This window comes from Phocoena sinus, chromosome 12 (genome assembly GCF_008692025.1).
Source record: "Phocoena sinus isolate mPhoSin1 chromosome 12, mPhoSin1.pri, whole genome shotgun sequence".
In the NCBI taxonomy this organism is placed as follows: domain Eukaryota; kingdom Metazoa; phylum Chordata; class Mammalia; order Artiodactyla; family Phocoenidae; genus Phocoena; species Phocoena sinus.
In genome coordinates, this window is record NC_045774.1 from 33037606 (window position 1) to 33054401 (window position 16796).

The 16796-nt window shown below is 37.2% G+C and overlaps 1 protein-coding gene across 1 annotated transcript in view; it reads right to left on the reverse strand.

The window, feature by feature from the left end:
- LAMA2 (laminin subunit alpha 2) overlaps window positions 1-16796 on the reverse strand; it is a 613890-nt gene that overhangs the window by 117071 nt on the left and 480023 nt on the right. The window contains 2 exon segments of the mRNA XM_032650802.1: window positions 687-849; window positions 5605-5716. Coding sequence (XP_032506693.1) covers window positions 687-849; window positions 5605-5716 — 275 coding nt within the window.

Consider the following 16796-nt stretch of genomic DNA (forward strand, 5'->3'; position numbering starts at 1 on the left):
CAGATTGCTGGGCCCCATCCCAAAATTTCTGATTCAGTAGGTCTAGGGTGGGGTTTGATAATTTGTATTTCTAACAAGTTCTTAGGTGTTGCTAATGTTGCTGATTTAGTATATATTATTTGATTATTAATAACACCATCACTTTGAAGTTAGCTGACTATGAATGTAAAAATGTATTTTTTTTATTGAGTATACGGTCACAGGAATTCATTGGCATTGTAAAAGCACTATCATTAGTCACAACCTCAAATTCCCAAACTTTATTTCATAGTATTAGGCATGTATTTATTTGACAATTCTTCTATTCAGTATTTCCTGAGATGACAAAATGTATAGGATGGCCTGTTAAATTCATAACTTTATTTATCCAAAGATATTTTTATTAAAACAAAAATAATTAATAGCTCTAAAGGCCCTAATAATGGAAATTAATAAAGCAAGACCATTAGCCTAATTGCAGAAGGGACAGCACCAAAAAAAGATCATATACTTGATTATTTATATATAGGTATAAACATGCCTTTGATCCGTTTTAGAGCAAGACAAATTATAATAACTAAGTAGATGAAAAATAAATAAAGAACAAAGTATCTCCTACTGATATGTGATGGAAAATTTAGAAATCTCTAACAACAATTTGGAAAGCTCAGTTTATCAAATGAAAAAGTAATAGAGCTTCTACTCACACCAACTCATCTTCAGCAACTTCCTTTTGTGTGTCTAGATTTTTCCTCCTCAGTTCTGTCATCATCTTATCAACTTCATTCTGAAGCTCTTGCAAATTTCTCTCAAAGGCCTTGTCTTGAATTCCTAGAGTTTCATTTAGTTTTACAGCTTTTTCACTTACAGCTGCAGGGGGTAAAACAAATTTTGCAAATTAGTAAACTAAATGCCACATGCAAAAATGGCACCCAGCATCTGCTCTTCCCCACCATCTCTAAGAGAAATGTTGTTTGTCATGGGTGTTCCTGCTGGGAAACAGAGAGGCAGTTGCTATAACAATCCATAACAAACAAGGAAATGTGACATATTTCTTCATATTATATTGCTTTTAGGGGGACACAGTAATTAAAACACAGTGTTTCTACCCCAAAAGGAAGAAATAAAGTAAACAAATAGCTCAAACCTTCTTCAGGTTAAGGTAAAAAATGAGACATGTAGCATAACACTTGGAAGCTGAAAATGCAAGGTCTGCATTGCCGATAAGACACAATCATATTCAATTTTAAAACCCTGAGTATAGAAACACTATCAGTGATGAGATCTCTCAAAACGAACCTGCCCTTGTACTTCCACACAGTTCTGTGTTGATCTGTGTAAAGGAATGAGGAAAGGAGCCCCTATCTACAGACAGGCGTTATGCATTAGGGCTCACAGATACCCTCCAGCAATAACAGCCATCCTAAGAGTCTGTGTTTATTATGCACTAAATAGGTTTTCAAACTGTGCTCTTTGGAATCTTAGGATTCTCCAGGCGCTTCAGGTATTCTACAAATGATATCTATTCTGCCAAGAATCTGTTTTATAGGTTGGTGCTCTGGGCAAGTTTTCATTTGAAAAAAGAATTCTGTGTCAAATAGTAGTTTGAAAAATTGGTGAACTGAAACATGTACACAGTTCTACCTTAGTTTTAGACCAACTTTTCCTGAAGTGTGTTCTATGGAGCATTAATTTAGCAAGATGAAGAGAGGTGTTTTTCTGAACTCTTTTATCTTCTGAACACTATTTCTATTATATAATATTACCTATGAAAATCCCCAGAATAAAGGCTATGGGTTGGCCAAGAGACATTTTCTACCATTCAAAGCTGTATCCTAAGACCTCTTTAAGACCTAAAGAATTTTCAAAACTCATTTCTATTCTTGGAGAAACTTTTCTGATTAACACTGGTGGGGGCTGTTTCAAGGGTCATATGAACAGAGCTCCTGAAAAAAGTGCACATAGTTAGGCGAAGTAGACCAGCCATGGGGATGTGACATGGTGGGTTAGTACAGTGGTTCTGAAATGTGGTCCCCAAATTAGCAACCTCAGATCACCCGGGAACTTCTTAGAAATGTATATTCTCAGGTCCCATCACAGACCTATTGAGTCAAAAAGTCTGGGGTGTGGAACAGCAATTTGTGTTTTTAACAAGCCCTCCAGGATCTTCTGATGTACCTAGAGTTTGAGAATCTTGGGTTAGTAGAAGAAATTGAGTTTCAATCTCTAATTCTACCCTTTCCAAAATGCATCTTTCTAATTCTTTTTTAATGATAAATGTCTTTGGTTAGAAAATTGCTGCAGTCAACCTGTTATTTCTGATAACCATAGTTTAATCTGCAGAACAATCTAAATCAGGTCTTTTAAAGAACAAATATGGCCATTCTTAGCCCTGTGGTAGAAATTATTGCTCAGGTGCTATTCTTAGAAGTAGGTGAGGGTGCCTACTTTCTGGCTGACTACTTCATAGTCATCCCTTGACATATGCCAAAGAACCTTCTTAAGATTCCACCACTATGATTAGTAAGCTATCACCTAGGCCATGTCATTCTTGTTAAGGAAACATGGTAACCATGGACTATTGATTGGAAAGCTTCTTGGTCCAGCAGACTATGGGGAAGCCATGCTAGAATGTTGATGATGAAATGTAAGAAGGTTTCTACTCTTTAGATTTCAAGAAAGGTAGCAGTAGATTTGGCTCTACTGACGATACAGCCCCATCCTTTGGTCTGAGTGCATGCCTATCTGTACAGTTGATTTTAACCGATTGTAGCGTGTAAGTAACCAATGACATCATTTGTCTTCACATTTTTTTTTAAATGAAAGGGATAAGCCCCACTTTCTAACCTGACAAAGCTGTATGTTTTTCCATTATTAAATGAATACATAAATGAACTTTGCTTAAAGACATTTTTGGAAATTTGATGGAATTTAGGTCCTGGGCCTAGGTGGTATTGAGGAAGGAAGGAATGTGAGATGCAGCCTCACTATTTCTTTTGTGGTCTAATCTCACAGCTAAATTTCTACAGAGAAGAATTTGGTGGAAAAAGAATGATGGAGTGAGAAAAGGAAAAGATGGATTGCATCATTTCTTTTAAATGAAAGCAATATGTAAGCAACCAGAAGAAATTATTAGGGTACACAAAAACTGCTTTAGCAAAATGATGCTATATTAAGAAAGCATTATTATTTTAATAGAAGAGGTCTGATTGCCCTTTTGCTTCTATACATGGAATTTGGAACTTCTCTGAGTACTTTTAAACTAAAGATAAATGTGTTATGTAGTCTATTATTCCAAGATATACACTATCACTTCAGTATGTTTTCAACAGTATTAAAAATACTTGCAACATAAACACATCTTTTAAATTTAATTATCTTTTCTTTCTAACTTATTACAAAGGGAATTTAAAGTCGTTTAAAAGTATCTTTAAAACAAGATAAAATAAATATAAAAGGAAATGGAGCAAAGATAAAAAAAATTAACGTAAATCAGGCAAAGAGTTACTAGACAGAAATGCATATGCTGGAATGCCCAGGGCAGTGGATCCTACATCTAGTGTTAAGCAGCTCAGTAGCCAATGCATCAGGATAAAAAGGAGTATTTTAAGAGGTAGACAGTATCTATAACATACAAACTAAATAAATAAATTCCTCAGGAGAAGCAGAGCTGTTTTTCATGTTGAACCTGAGAAAAATATCCTATAATGGGTAAATTTATCATGAATGACTAATACTATTGAGACCTGAAGAACAGGAAAGAAGGGTGTCCAGCATTTCTTAAGTCTTATTATACATCAGAACGTATGCTAATGGTTTATATAGACATCCAAGCCTTGTTATATATATGTAAACGCTTTATGATTTAACTCTGGCATATTCAAATTTGAATTTTCATGAAATTTTAATAGTTAGATTAATTCTGTCAAAGTTCTTTTACAAAGAGCTGTGGTTACCATTTTTGTTATCATTTACGTTAGTACCTGGTGGAAGAAGAGAGTAGTATTCATTTTGTCCTCGGGTATAGGATCACAGCTATCCACATGGCACTTCACATGAATTAGAAAAAGGTGCCCCATTTGGACAGACACAGCCAGACCACCTGACTGATGCACAGTGTAGGAAATGGGAGACACCTTTGATGACATAACCCCTTTCTTTGATAGACAGATTGTGGATGGTGAGCCAAGCCTGGGTTAAATATCATCTCCACTCTGCCCCCTGCTGGTGCCTTTGTGGCACGCACAAAGATGTAGATAAAGTAGGCAGTGCCGGTACTGGAGTCTATCGGAAACGTGTATTAGGATTTATTATGTAGCAACGTTTGATTGAAATGATCAAGATTAGTTCCTAGGATAGGCTGCTGGGTGTTAGTGTTTGAGACTGAGTTGGAAGGAAAAGGAAGGTCCCTGGAGTACTGACTAATGTCTTCAGGGATCCAGGTAGAGTGAATCTGTTCTATCTGCAATGGGATTTTTTTGGTGGGAGGAAGGGAGGGTGGACACTTTCAAATAACATTACTGGAAAATAAAAACAGGGAAAGGACAACAACTTCATCTAGCAGAGGAGAAACCACAACGAGTTAACTGAGATTTTTTTGGTAGGAGTAACTTCTGTTTCGGATCCTGACACGTCTTGCCTGAGATTATGCCTCAGATTGAAACTCTGTTGTTTCTTGCTGTGGGGAATCTTTGGAAGTTTCTGCCTCTTCTTGGCCAGTGATTCCTAAGACTGACCTGTCAGGATATGCCTCGAAGGTTCTCACGTCCTGATTTATTTGGCTATATTAGAAAGCAAAGTATCTAAAATGTATAACATTACAGAGTAATAAAAATGTTTTATTTTTAAAGCAAAAAGAAAACACTTTTTCCTATTTTCTCAACATGCATGCATGTTTATCATATATTAGCAGATATTTAAGAACTAATGTTTTGTTGTTTTGTTTTTTGAGGTTTTTTTTTTCTTTCTTTTTGCATTATCTGTTTTCTTTGAGTTTCTTAACCTGGGCTTTTGCCTAAAAATGGCTTCCACTTTGATTCTCAAATCAGATTGGTAGATGCCAAGAACTAACCCCTTGAGAATTGTGGACTAAATGCAGTAGAGCTTCTGGTAAGGTAGCACATCCAAATCCCAAGCAACCGATGTTCATTAAAAACTGGTACCAAGTATGTAAAAGCCATTTTGAGAAATTAAAGTGCTGCTTTAAGGTACTGAGCAGAACGATAAAATTAACTTTTTTTTAAAAAATCAAGGACCTTTTAAATAGTTCTGAATACAAAAACAGCACCATAGCAGAGGATAAGTTGCCCATTAACTAATTTAATCATATTTGATCACAATAGCCATTCCTCAAGGATCAGAGCATTCATAAAGGAATGCATTCAATTGACTGCTATTTCGTACTTATAATTCCTAATTCATTGACTTCTGTCACAAATTTAACACTGTAGGCTGTAGATTCTCAGTTGATAATGGGCTTGAATATCTTGATCAAAAAACTTTTTAAAAATCCAACCCTCAAATTTAGAAATGTCATCTCTTACTAGAGAACTTCCAGTCCCGTGCAATCCTTTTTTTCTTTTCCTGTTAGGAGAAATAATGATTAAATTGTGAGTTTTCTAATACCTTCTGCGTGCTGGGCCAGGTCCTTAATGAATTCTCCTAAGGAGTTTGCTCTCGTGTTGGTCCTCTCTGCATCCTGTCCAGTTTGCTCTCCATCTGCTGTCACTTTGGTAGCCTAATGAACCAAATTCGGGAAAAGCATAATTAATAGAGATGATGAAGCTACAGCTAGATAAGCTCTCACCGGCTGCATTTTCTTTCAAATATTACTTTGAGCCAAAGGAAATTGATGAATTATTGATCAGATGTACTGGAAATGATGCCCGTGCTCAAATATACAATTAAACTTTATTACTTCTTCCATTAAATGGAAATCAGAGAGCTGTATTTGGTCTTTTTAAAACCCTCATTGTACGCAATGGCACAGTAGAAGCCATAAAGCAGAATTATTTTTAAGGTACTATTGCCAAAAGTCTTTAATGGATTCTTCAGCCTGCACATGTTGCAGTTTTGTCCATATTTTATTTACTGAAAAAGTGTGGAGTGTAGCAATGATCTCTCAAAAGAGGCACAGACAACCTGTCTCAATCAGCTTGATCCTATAGATTCGGTTTAGATCAATACATTAATGAAAGAAACAAAGAAAGGGAATGCTTAGCTACTAAGTAGTAAATGCTTGTTTTATAACACTGTAAAGATCTAGTAAAATGTTAAAGAAGAATAAATGTTAACTTTCCCCATACGACATCACCAAAAAAGATTCCAGTAATCACAGGACCATATATTACTATCAACAAAATAGAACAGAACTCTACAACAGCCCCACCTCCCAAAGAATGTCCTCATGTTGTTTCACCCTTATTCACATTGAAAATATCACTTGACACAATGGAATCCATTTAATGTGTTCATAGTTAAGATATACCATATGTAATCAAATGGCATGTGTAACATTACAAGTTTCAGATACTACAAGGCTTAGAGCACCTTGTAATAGGTTTATACTTCGTTTTTTAATGTGTATGCATATGCTAATAAATATGACTTCCTTTTCTAAAAAATAGGGATAATCTAACTACAGAAAATGAATCAAAGAATCACAAACTGCCTCAATACAATTTAAATAAAGGTTCAAGCTGGCGGAATATTAATACTCCACAATCTTGTACCAGAGTGCTTGCATTTTAGACATGCCCAGAGAATCTAAATTGTTTTATACGTAAACGGATTTTAAATAGAACTTAAGATAGAACTAACTGTCTGGCCAGCACAGAACATGGTAGGAGGCGCTGCAGGAATTATAGTGCATTTTATGATTTCCCAGGGGGCAATAAGAGGTTTAATTCATGAAAGTTTTCAAGGTTTTAAATAAAAGGTAGAATATGAAGTCCAACCATTATCATCTAAATTCTCAACCTTCAAATATTATCACCACAAATAAAAGAATGAAAGGAAAAGAATCCAATGGAAGTTTAAAAAATTCCTCTTTATAGTTTCAGTATATATACAAAATGATTTGGCGTGTGTTAATCAATATATTAGAATGCTCTGGATTAACTCTTCCAAAACATTAATATTGGAATGATTTTCACTTTTAAATTTGAGGTCCAGTTGGGTCAAGGAACTCCACACATACACACCACACAAATGTATGCTCACATAATTTTTTAAATGTTGCTTTTGAATTACTAAGGTCAGCTGCTTGAGATGTTGGTCATCTAAACTGCTTTAGATGTTTGTCTAGTCTGGATTTTACTGTGTTCTATAATATCTCTACTATTTTCACATACCACAGAATACTATAAGGGATTTGATCTACATTATTATCATCTTTCAATATCTTAAGAATTAATATACCACCAGCACTAGTATCACTTACTATACAGAAAATATACATTATAATTTGAACTAAAATTTATTTCTTGCTTCATCAATATCTTATTTACATTACTAAAAGGTAATAATTCCCATAAATCTCATACCATCGAGCTTTCCAACTCTTGTATGCTCAAAGCATCTAATTTCTTGAAAATAAATGTATACTGATACACTCTCCTTTTAAAATTCTGGATGATCAAGATAATATTCATTGCCTTGACTTCTACTTATCAAATTAATTTATACATAAATGTGTAAGAGTCATTGTTAACACACTCAGTACCAATAACATGAGTACTCCAATATTAAGATGTGAAGAATTCTACATGACCCATGGTAAGAAGTAAGTCAAACATGTTATAATTAAGACCCTATGCAATCAGCTTCCCTGGCTTCCTTTTACATGTAATACGCCAATCTCTTCCCTTCTTAGGGTCTTCTCATATTCTGTTGTCTTTGCCTGGAATGAGCTTCTGCTCAGCACTTTAGTGGCTGGATCCTTGTCATCCATCAGCTTTCAGTTTAATAAGTATCTCTTCTTGGTGTGGCCATCCCCAGGGCACCTATCTAGGTTTCTCAGCTTCCTGCAGAAGAATATTTCCTTCATAGCTCCATGCATTTTAGAATTACTATTTACGTGTTGGCATACCTATGTAATAGCTACCTGACTAAAAAGTAAGCTCTAAGAGGACAAAAACTTGGTCTGTTGGCTCATCACTTTATATCCAGCTTCTAGTATGATATCTCACTTACAGCAAATATTGAATGAATGTTGCTAAATATATGACTAAACAATTTCCTAACTAATCTTGTCAACATTATTGCCATTCTTATTGCCTACTTATTGCCTACCTTTCCAGAAAGAGCTTTGTTCACATTATTGCTCCCTAACTCCCCTCCAATTATCCAAAATAAATCCAGCCCCCAAGATGATTCGCTTCCAACTTCACCTTCTCTGTGAAGGCATCCCCAATGATTTTGACCCATACGCTCCTTTCTTAGATTTTCAAAAACAACTATCATTACCACTATTCGTGACTGTTGTGGGTAATTATTTTTTTTAGGTGTTTCATCATATCTATTGAATCGCAATCCTTGGGGGCTAGGGTTATATCTTATCTCTTTTTTATTCCTCCGAGTGCCAGGAACAGTGCCTGGCAAACTGTAGGGGGTCAAGGATGTTTGGTGATTGACTGATGTAGTAATAATCAAACAAACTATTCCTTTGAAGTTCTAAAGCCTGGTGGAGAAAGAAAAATCTCTTTCCATATGCCTTTCTGATACCATTCAAACTGGCCATATGCCTGGTGTTTTGCTTACCGGTGAATGTGGATGGCTGGGCAATTTTTCTGGACATTTTTCACAGCCTTATAGGAAGCTGCTGCTGAAGGGCTACAGCTGAGTGCTTAGGAGGAGAGCCAGGCCTGAGCGCCTCTGGTCCCAACCACGCTGCACTCTAGTCACTGGCCTTCTGGTAATTCAAAACTAGCCTGCAATTGCACACCAAATACCACGCTGGTGGGGGTGAGTGGAGGTAGGGGCCGGGGATGGGCAGAAATCTTTATGGCCAGCACAGTACTTACTAAGGGAGAAGATAGCCTTCCTTCTGCACAGACAACAAGAGCTTCCTCTCTTGGCTGCACTCCAGGAGAGGAGAAGATGTGAGATTCCTGGACCAAAAGGCATTGACTTATGATATTAGCCCTCTAAGAGGCGGGTTACACAGTCAGGCTCAGCTGTACCCCAGATTGATATGCGTGTTCAGAGGGCTGACAATACTCTTGTGTTTCGTTTACTCTTCCTGCCTTTAGAGATACATAGAGGGCATGATCCCTGTTTTCACACTGGTGAGGATGAAGGTATAAAGAGGTTAAGTGACTTATCTGAACTCACACATATAGGAAATAGGGGACAAGACACAAATTTTCTGTCTCACAGCCTCGTATGCTGTCTGTATTAAACATTAACTTAGGTTTGGCTAACATTCAGGAGGACTGGGAAGATACTTGAAAAAGTTAAGCATTCTGGGTGGGAGGAGGGACACGGCTCCAGCTTTTATGTATTTTAAGTGCATAAGCTTTAGGTTTTAGTAAACATATTTAAAGATCCATATCAGAATATCATATAGATACATTTAAAAAAATATCATGTCCCTGGTGGCCCAGTGGTTAAGACTCTGCCTTCCAATGCAGGGGGTACAGGTTTGATCCCTGGTCGAGGAACTAGGATCCCACATGCTGTGCGACGTGGTTAAAAAAAACAAAAAATCCTGTCTCATTACACAGTAATGAAGTTGAGAGTCACCTTGTCAAAACCACCCAGGAGAGACTCCATAAAGGAAGGCAATTACAAATACACTATCACCTATGGGGAGTGGTGGATAGTGTAAAAAGTGAAATTTACAAAAATCAGTTTCAACCAGGACAGGCTATTGATAATGTTACAGATGAAGGCTAAGTAGTACATGATAGGAGCTGTCTGCCTGATTCAGTTTGGCTCTCCTTGTATTTATTAACTTGCCATCCCCATCCCTTAGTCAGCTTCCTTCTAACTCACTATTATCTTGTCCTCTGAGTATTTGACAAATGTCTTCTCATTTATCCTAATATGTTGTACAATCTTCCTTTCATTCTCTATCTTAGAGTTTCTTATTTTACTTTCTCTTACCTCTGTTCTACATATTTCCAGTGTTCCTTTGTAAATGATAGCTCACACACTGCTTTGCATGTATCTCTCTTACCTTTGATTATCTTTTTTACATTCAAGTTCACTCAACTAGGTATTTTTTCCTTTTATTTTACTTTTATTTTCTTTGTGGGTTTTTTTTTTTGAGTATTTATATCTAGGCAGCACGCCTTACCATTAGGCACACATTCATTTACTTCTGAAACAATGTAGCTATTACTTTCTTACTTTAGCTCAACAGTTTCTCACTGTGCCTCTTGAAATCTGCACATAATTTTCTTGGTTGGATATTACTAGTGTCTTTCATTTTCCGCCTTCTTTATGTTAAAACTAGAACCTAATGGAGCAAATCTAACTACTGAGTAGACAACATTGCTTAGATGCCATCCACCTTTGCATTTGCAGAGGTTTTCTGCTGAATTTAAATTTGAGATCTAATCATTTACATGATATTCTTTAGGGTCATCTTCAAACACTACCGGTTCTGTATATCCAAGGGTCAGTGAAGTACTAGGACAAGCTACTAGGACGGACAGCGCACAAAGAGAGAGACAATCAACTGACCCTGGGGAATGATAGTAAGTCAGTTCTATGTGAAATTTCTCCTTAAATATTTCAGGCGTCAGTTTTGAAAGTTCCAAATGAACAAATGTGACTTGCTATACATTATCTCTCTCTCTTTTTAAAAAATTTTATTTTATTTACTTATTTTTTATACAGCAACTTCTTATTATCTATTCTATACATATCAGTGTATACATGTCAATCCCAATCTCCCAATTCATCCCACCACCACCACCACCTCCACTTTCCTCCCTTGGTGTCCATACATTTGTTCTCTACATCTGTGTGTCTATTTCTGCCTTGCAAAACAGTTCATCTGTACCATTTTTCTAGATTCCACATATATGAATTAATATATGATATTTATTTTTCTCTTTCTGACTTACTTTACTCTGTATGACAGTCTCTAGGTCTATCCACGTCTCTACAAATTCTCTCTCTTTTAAAATATAACAGCAGAAATGAAAAACATTGTTGGCAATTTAAACCTTTTAAAACTATAAATAAGGCATTGTAAATATATCTATATATATGTGTGTTTATATATATATAGTAGGCACTTAAATCATTTAAAAACTAGTTCATCATTTTGGAAATGCCTCATCTTCATTTAAATTTGATTTCCAATATACAGTAAGAAACAAGGTAGATAATGCTAAATTTTGATATTTTATATAGTTCAGTCTATTACATTGCATTTACCCCTTATGAAATATAAACAGTTAAGAGATGTTTATCAAAGCAAGCAAAATATTCAACTCAATATAATTATATGCCTGATTTTAGTGCATTTTAGAGAAATTCAAAATTAATGCTTATTGTGGGTTTCTATACCTTTCAGTTATTTTATGCTATTTTAAAATTATTCACAATTAGTTAATTAAACAAATACTGACTGAACACCTACTATATACATGATACTGGTGATACTGTGGTAAGGGGGAAAAAAACCCCACACTTCCTGCTCTTTTGGAGTTTATAGTCTGGTGGGATAGACAGGTATTTGTTTAATGATCATGAAAATAAATTATAACCACAAACTGAAGAAAAAAGCACAGTGGTATAACACAATTATAAGAGGAATCACATCACACCTGGAATATCACAGAAGACTTGCGGTAGACTTCGAGGAGCTGAGCTTTAGAAAGTGAATTGGAACTAACAGAAGTTAACAAGATGTAGGAGGAAGGGATTACTTCAAGGCTAAAGAAAAACATGTCCGGAAAGGCTCTGCGGGACAAAGTAACTGAAGGATACCATGGCTGGAGTACAGATGGCCAGGGTCAAAGGAAGGGATTTACTTCAAGGCTAAAGAAAACATGTCCGGAAAGGCTCTGCGGGACAAAGTAACTGAAGGATACCATGGCTGGAGTACAGATGGCCAGGGTCAAAGTGGTGTGAGATGTGGCCAAAGTGAGACTTTGGCCTTTATCTGAAGGGCAATGAGAAGCCAGGGGGACGAGTTTAAGCATGAGGGTGCCATGTTCAGATTTGGGGTTGCAAAAGTGCATTCTGGCTATACCTTGGAGAACAATCGAAGGAAAATAAGAATAAAAGCTGGACTAGCTAGAAAGCTAATATGGTAATCCCCAAACTAAGGGCTGGGATGAGAGTAGGGTAGTGAATATGAGATCTATACACAGAAGTGGAACCCACTGTATTTGGTAATGGGTTAAATAAGTGGGAGGATGAGAAGGAAGAAAGTGGCATCCAAGAAGACTTCGAGGTTTCTGGCTTATGTGTTCAATGCATCAGGGTCCAGATAACCAGAGCATGAGTTGGGGAAGAGATGAGGCTGGGGAATTAAGACCATGAGGAAAGAGGCATCACGTGTCAATGAAACAAAATGGAGAATTTGAAGGAGGAGAGTGATGTGATCAGATCTGTGATTTAGAAAGTTCACTCTGCTATAGGGATAATAATTGTTTGGAGTTAGATAAAGCTTAGGAAGAGAGGTAATAGAAGACCTCTGAATTGGTTGGGGTAGAATGAAGAGCAACCATTCAGTTCTATTTTGGGAGACTGGTAAATATTGGAGGATAAATCATTGAGGTGCTCTAAACAGAAGAAAGTATGGGTTTAAGAGGAAGACGGTGAGTTTAATTTGAGATGTCCAGTTGATAGTTAGGTACATAGGACTGAAACAGGAGAATGAAGTCTGTCTTGAGAATATGGACTTATTAATCATAAACATATATGTGGCGATCAAAGCCAAAAGAGAGGGTTTTACAAAGTGAGAAGAGGTTTGGACTGAGGACTGGACCCAAGAAAATCGACTTTTGAGGGATGGGCAGAGGAAGAGCTTGAAAATGAAAGGTCTGAGAATTGAGATAAAAGCAGAGAGGAGAGTATGTTAAGAAGGAAGATAGGGTCAAAAGTGGCAATTGCTGTAGGAAGTTCAAGTAAAAATCAAGTTTCCCACTGGATTTAGTGACCAGCTTGTCATTGATTACCTAGTTGAAATAGTTTTAGTAGCAGGCTGGGAGTGGAAATCTAGACTACAGTGGAGTGAGAAGTGAAAGCAGACCAAGTCTTTGAAAAAAATTGGCTGTGAAATGGAAGAGGGAGGTAAGGACAGTAGCTACAGAGGTATATGGAGTTGTTCATCAAAAACATCTCAATATTCCACACTAATCATACTGTCTGACAGTTATGAACATGTAACATATGATTGTCATATTCAAAAAACATATTCCAAGGGGGAAATGGAATGACAATAATTAAAGTACATTGAAAAAGATACATAATTATGCAACATTTTGCATATGTAATATTTGAATTAACTTATATAAAATAAATGTTTAAAATGTTAATCTGGGGGAGGAATATTATTCTCTTTACCAAGGGCTATCAGAGAACTAAATTGCTTTCATGAAAAAGATAAGCACAAAATATACAAGCACTTGCAGGACAGAAGGCAGCTCACACCAGCTATGCAGGATCAGACTCGCCAGATGTTTTAACAAACATAAAGAATGTACTAGTCGGGCTTCCCTGGTGGCGGCAGTGGTTGAGAGTCTGCCTGCTGATGCAGGGGACACACGGGTTCGTGCCCCGGTCCGGGAAGATCCCACATGCCGCGGAGCGGCTGGGCCCGTGAGCCATGGCCGCTGAGCCTGCGCGTCCGGAGCCTGTGCTCCGCAACGGGAGAGGCCAGCAAACAGTGAGAGGCCCGCGTACCGCAAAAAAAATAAAATAAATAAAAGAATGTGCTAGTCGTAAAGTGACTCGCCAGCTAACAAAGTAGAGGAAAGGATTCTCAAAAGATTGGGCTGCAGCAGTGAAAGCACTTTCCAGAGGAAAGGGAACTGGAAGCACCGGGTACCTCTAGGCTCATCATAGTTTTCAATCTTAGCCGACGTCAGAATCATCTGGAAGCTCTTGAAAGTCCCAATGCTCATACTGTGCCTCTGACCAAATACATCACAACCTTTGGGGGTGAGACTGGGCACCACGTAACTGTAATGTGCACCCCTAGTTTAGGCACTATCTCCTCTAACACAGCCATGGATAACAGGAAGTCATGGCCCCTGCACTTCTACTCTGGGCCCAACTGCTGAATCATTCATGGCTGTGAGGTAAAGGTACCGGGGGTCTCAGCCAATATTAGTGGATATTTATGTCGTCTAGTCCTCTAGTTATGATTACAAGTGTATCAATACACCTTTTGATTATCACGCTGATTGACCACAGGCAAAGAAAGAATTGATCATTTTGAATATTGAAGGTCTCCATGACAGTCCTGTTTCTGGTGGGGACAAGGTTAATAAATAAGCGAGGATTTCTAGTTCCTCTCCATCCTCACTTGATCAAGGAGATACTTACTTTTAGAAGTCTTATTTCTAGGCTTTCTATGTTACAAAATCTGAAGAATGGGCAGATAAAAATGGTATTGAAGTGTGGAGAGGGGGAAAAAGAGTAATGTTCCAGTGGAGCAATCTGGCAAATGCTACCTCAGTCAGGTGATCAAGATCAACATCAACAGTAATAAGACATATTGATTGCATGGGTTCTTAATATGACGTGATAAAATGATACATTATCTCTGTGGTCTTCCCTACAAAAACCTATATGTCTATTCTGATCATGAGAAAAACATGAGGCAAACCCCAACTGAGGGACATCCTGCAAAATACATGAACTTGTCAAAACTGTCAAAATCATCAAAAACAAGGAAAGTCTAAGAAACTGGCACATTCTAGAAGCCATAGCCTAAGAAGACACGATGACTTAATGTAATATCCTGGATAGGATCCTGAAACAATAAAAGGACATTAAGTAAAACTGAAGAAAAAGCAGAGTCTTTAGTTAATAATAATCAATATTAGTGCATTTGTTGTGATAGATAGATCATACCAAGATATTAGTAGGGGAAAGTGGGTATGGAGTATATGGGAAATCTCTGTACTATCTTTGCAACAACTTTTCTGTAAATCTAAAACTATTTTAAAATAAAAAAGTTTATTATTGGAGGGCTTCCCTGGTGGCGCAGTGGTTGAGAGTCCGCCTGCCGATGCAGGGGACACGGGTTTGTGCCCTGGTCTGGGAAGATCCCACATGCCGCGGAGCGGCTGGGCCCGTGAGCCATGGCTGCTGAGCCTGCGCGTCTGGAGCCTGTGCTCCGCAACGGGCGAGGCCACAACACTGAGAGGCCCGCGTACCACAAAAAAAAAAAAAAAATTCTCAACATAGTATGTCACTAGGGAATTGTAAATTAAAACTAGAATGAGATATTACTACATACCTACTAGAATGGCCAAAATTCAGAACACTGACAACACCAAATGCTGGTGAGGATTTGGAGCAATAGGAACTCTTACTCATTGCTGCTGGGAATGCAAAATGGTACAGCCACTTTGGAAGACAGTTTGGAGATTTCTTACAAAACTAAACACACTCTTCCCATATGATCCAGCAACTGCACTCTTTGGTTTTCATACAAGTGAATTGAAAACTTATATACTTGGATGTTTATAGCAGCTTTATTCATATTGCCAAAGCTTAAAAGCAACCAAGGTGTCCTTCAGTAGGTGAATGGATAAATAAACTTGGTACATCCAGAAAATGAAATACTACTCAGCACTAAAAAGAAATGAGCTATCAAGCCATCAAAAGACATTGAGGAAACATAAATGTATACTACTAAGTGAAAAAAGCCAATCTGAAAAGGTTACATAATGTATAACTCCAGCTATATGATATACAGAGACAGTAAAAAGATCAGTGGTTGCCAGGGGTTAAGGAAAGGGAGAGGTGAATAGGCAGACCATGGAGGACTTTTAGGGCAGTGAAACCACTCGCAATGATACTATAAAGGTGGAGACATGTCATTAAACATTTGTCAAAATCTATAGAATATACAATACCAAGAGTGAACCCTAAAGTAAACTATAGGCTTTGAGTGATGATGATTCGTCAGTGTAGATTCATCTATTGGAACAAACGTATCACTCTGGTGGAGGATGTTGATAATGCGGGAGGCTGTGCTTGTCTTGGGGCAGGGGGCATATGGGAAATTTCGATATTTTCCAATCAATTTTGCTTTAAAACTTCTCAAAAATACAAAGTCCATTTAAAAAAAATTTAGTATGTGAGAGTCTGCTGGAAAGATGAAAGGATGCCAGTTAAGAAGTTATAAGGTAATAATAATAATAATATTAAAGGCTCAGATCATTTGGCTGTAATCAGCTCAGTGAGAGCAACAACAGTGTCAGTTTTGCTTATACCTCTTTCCCAGTGTCTGTCATTCTGTTATAGTGTCTAGAATATATTTGACCCTTAGTAGGATTAATTAAATGAATGAATGAATGAAAGGCCTCTGTTCCATGGAATTTTCCCTAGTTATCCTTAACATTAAATTAATATTAAATTAATCCATGTGTGTATTTCTCAGGTACATTCCTTTATTTTATTTCATGCTGTGTTACATATTTACTTGCACTTGTCCCATATTACCCTCCACATACCTAAATACTTATATACCCACACACACACACACATTCGAGATTGCAACTTCCTTGAAGACAGACTGAGCCTCATTTTTATCTTTCATCTGCCAACACTTAGTGCTTGGGCTTTGTATGTGGTGAACATTCATATGTGCTGTTGAATTGAGATTACTTTGGCAT